Genomic DNA, 3891 nt, shown 5'->3' on the forward strand with positions numbered 1-3891 from the left:
TTTGAGAGAATTAACATACATTTCACACTATGTTAAAATAGTCTCTTGCTATGCTCTTGTTTGACCAAACCCATGAGGCTTGTTATTATTCCTAATTTTTCCTTTTCTAGGTGATTGGTAATGGAGAGAATGTGCATGTAATGTTTGTACTGTAATATTTCCCCCATAGGCAGTTCCTTCAACAAAAAAGATATTTAAAGACTTGTGTTTCTTGTCGGTGACAGCGTATGCTCTGTCAAGAATTTCAGGCTCTAAATGGAAAATATTTTCATGACATTCAGCAATGTACCAGCAGTTGCATATGTGTAAGGTCACTTAGGCTGTGTATGTACAACAGTGAGGGATAAAACAACATGGGCTTCAGCTACATTAATCAGCCTTTAGTAACAAATAGCAGGTATTTTCGAGCTTACATCTTCACATCTCGCTCTGGTGTTGTGTAAATGTAGCAATTCAGATACTAATTTGAATAGTAGTATTTTAATTCTTTAAAGCATATACCTTTGTTTGTTACATTATTATTTTTCTTTCAGTATACCTCGGTTTTATTTTGTCTTTGTTTTCTCCACATACTCATAAGATGTGCGTCTGGATAAATCACTGCATTGTATTTACTTTTACCTGTGTCTCCCCTGCATTATATCAGTCGGATCAGTTTTTTCCCCTGTGGATGCCCTACATGACATCAGCGTGAACAACACCTTAAAACCCTGGGCAGTTAAGTGTAATGTGATGCTTGACTTTGCCTTGTCCCCTTTAAATCAATGCTCTACCTTTTAGAACAAAAAGTGTACATTTTTTGTAACCTTTGAATATGATTTGTAATTTTAATCACAGATTAATAGTTCTCTAGATTTAGAGAATCCGGAGGAATTTTCCACGGAAGTTGGATCCTAAATAAAAACAATAGCTACTACTACTTCTTCTACTTGAGGTCAAACAATTCTGAAAAGCCTCAACACACACGCCTAGGTGATCATCATGTATTGCAATGGAGGGTTATTACAAAGTAATATTTTGGTTACGTTATGAAAGATGATTTAAAAAAAAAAGTCTTACTCATTAAGGAATATTAGTCAAAGTATATTATGCTGTGTAATCTTTACTGAATTTGAATTTAAAACCATTGCAGCTTTTACAGAGAGTGTTACGAGAGGGTTGGGGGTGTTAGGTAGGTAGAGTAAATGAGGCTGAAATCTGAAATGTGACCATCAGTGGTGGGTTAACCGTCTACAGACAACCAGCAGTAAACAAAAACCACATTTGATTTTAGATATGCCGTTATTTACTATACAAGTCGATTAAATGATGATCTAGATATAGCCTAAAGTTGTTTGGCACAAAGTTTCGCAACAATGAATCGCTGGGAGCCTACGTGCACAGTTAATTGTTCCTAGAAGTCACCTTTCCTTTGTTTAGTGCAGGCGGGGGCGCCCTCCCTCACAGGCACCATATCTGACACAGGTGCGGCTGCTCGCATACGCACTCAACAAGGAACGCAGAGGTGAAGCCTGCTGTTGCATTCATCGATATCCAGTTTCTGCGACGTCTTTCTGTTCCTGATTTACTCCTATCCCCGACTAATGGAAAGGGCATCGTGCTAGGGCCCACCGACACCATGTCCTTCGTAATCCTGAGAGCTACAGTCAGATAACAAATCAATATCAAATTTAATAGGACAGACGCAACCAGGTAGGTCCAGTGGTTTATTAGTGGGCTATGATTACTTTAATATTATTGTTGTTGTTATTCTTATGTATAAAGAATGAAGTAGTTTTACTCTCATTCAGATGTTACTTTATGCCTGTAGATTTGTGATAAGTTAATTTTGTAGGCCAGTAATAGTTTATGAAAACGTTTTTTAAAATGTTATACATTTTTTAATTAAAGTTAATTATTACTCTTTTATATGGTTATATTTAAACAGTATCTTTATCTGTTATATCTGAAATGTCAGACTACTGTAATAGACTACTGTAATAGAGTATCCTATAGCTACCCTATATAACTCAAACTCATTGGCAATGGCTCATTTTCTGTGAGCCAGCCCCCCCACACACACACACAACTATTACATGTTCGGGTCGAGTGTAATAATTGCATGGGGTGGAACAAGTACTAAAATATTGTATCAATACTTTGATGAAATATTACTCAAGTACAAGTTACATTACCTATTTGAAAGATTATTCAAGTAAAAGGAATACGTAGTTCATTTAAAAAGTTACTTTGTTACACAAAAAACTAAAACGGTAAAACGGAGGTGTGGGGGGTGGGGGGGCAATAATGAAAATAGGACAAGGGTACATAAATCACAAACCATTTTGTTTTTAATTAAAGAAGAATCTATACAAATTTATAAACATCTGTACAAATGTCTATAGGCCACATGTAATAAAAACATAACAAAACACATATCAAACATGACATGTTGTCAATTTTGCTATTTGTCATGAAAAAGTACCAATGCACACATACTTACCAAAACATGCTTCCGCAGATCATATGTGGAGGAATGCTGCCCATTTACCTTTCGTCAGGCACATCTGGCATTGGATGATGATTGGCTACTATTGGTCCTAACTCTCTTGAATTTAAATGAAAAACAGTCTTTTAAATGTGGCCGAGGATTTTTTTGTCGTTTTAGGCCGCAGAATTCTATCAGCTAGCATTTCTACTGAAACAGTCTCAAAACCGTCGTCGCTCTACTGATCCACCTCCATCTCATTGGCTCCTACAGATAGATTAGGTGCTGGTAGGTAGCCTAGATGTAGCCTAGTGGTTCCGGGCACAGTTGATTTTCTTCCTTTTGATTTTTGAAAATGATTTTTTCTTTTTTTTACTCAGTAACGGATGAAATTTGTAGTGTAGCAAAATACAATACTTCACTCACTACGTAATAAGGTACATTTTAAATTATAGATTTAAAAAACTACTGGAAAAATACACAACAAAACTACACAATGCAATAACAAGAGTATATGTATTTTGTTACTTTGCACCTCTGAATAATTGTGTGATAATTTTAGGTGCTAGGAAACTTAACTGTTTCCCACCTAAATGGGCCTGCTGTGTGTGTGTGTGTGTGTATGTGTAGGTGTCTTTGTGCAGGCATGTTATCTTTCTGCACCTGCCATTCCCACACAAAGTTACCAAATCTTTACATTCCAAGCACATTCACCTGTCCTAATTAAGTTCTGAGAAATAAGCACCAACAATGATCAAAAATCTTTTTTCTATTTTGTTTTACCTTTCTTTACAAATGAATGTCCTTGTTTTCTCACAAAAAAACGAAAATGATCATATTATCATAAATGTTAGCAAAGACTTACATGTGTGTTACAGGGGTAAATGGCAAAAATGAACCATAAATCATGTATATCATATAACTGAGCTAAATTGAACATCTGTATCAAGTGTTTTTTACATAAACTGTCATGGCTGTCTTGATTTAAAGGCCTAATAAGGTGGTGGGTCCACCAGACCCCGGAACATTGGCTGTGTAACAAAAATATGAAAAAGGGTTAAAAAAGAAAAGATACTTTAAATCTCAACTATGTGTACATCATATAAGTGGTTTGACCCACAGTCATATGTATATGGATGGATCATTCTCATTAATTGTGTCTTCATTTTAGTCTCCTCTACCAATGGCCTTCTTCCGGCAGCTGAAACTTCTTCTCTGGAAGAACGGACTGGCCGTTATCAGACAGCCAGTGAGTGACTTTTAAATGGAGTGGGAACTAAATTTATTTCCTTACAAGCACACAGAATAAATCACATAAATAACTCCTTCACAAACAAGATACTTCATATTTCAGGAATATTGAACCATGTATTACTTGAAATGTACAGTACACACACACAGACACACACACACACACACACACA

At 36.0% G+C, this 3891-nt stretch overlaps 1 protein-coding gene across 1 annotated transcript in view; it reads left to right on the forward strand.

Moving 5' to 3' along the window:
- The first annotated feature begins 1429 nt into the window (after positions 1-1429).
- Positions 1430-3891, forward strand: part of abca12 (ATP-binding cassette, sub-family A (ABC1), member 12) — a 65716-nt gene continuing 63254 nt past the window's right edge. The window contains exons 1-2 of the mRNA XM_034885265.1: positions 1430-1692; positions 3639-3716. Coding sequence (XP_034741156.1) covers positions 3651-3716 — 66 coding nt within the window. The 5' untranslated portion in view covers positions 1430-1692; positions 3639-3650. The remainder of the gene's footprint in view (positions 1693-3638; positions 3717-3891) is intronic.

This window comes from Etheostoma cragini, chromosome 11 (genome assembly GCF_013103735.1).
Source record: "Etheostoma cragini isolate CJK2018 chromosome 11, CSU_Ecrag_1.0, whole genome shotgun sequence".
NCBI classification, from domain to species: Eukaryota; Metazoa; Chordata; class Actinopteri; order Perciformes; family Percidae; genus Etheostoma; species Etheostoma cragini.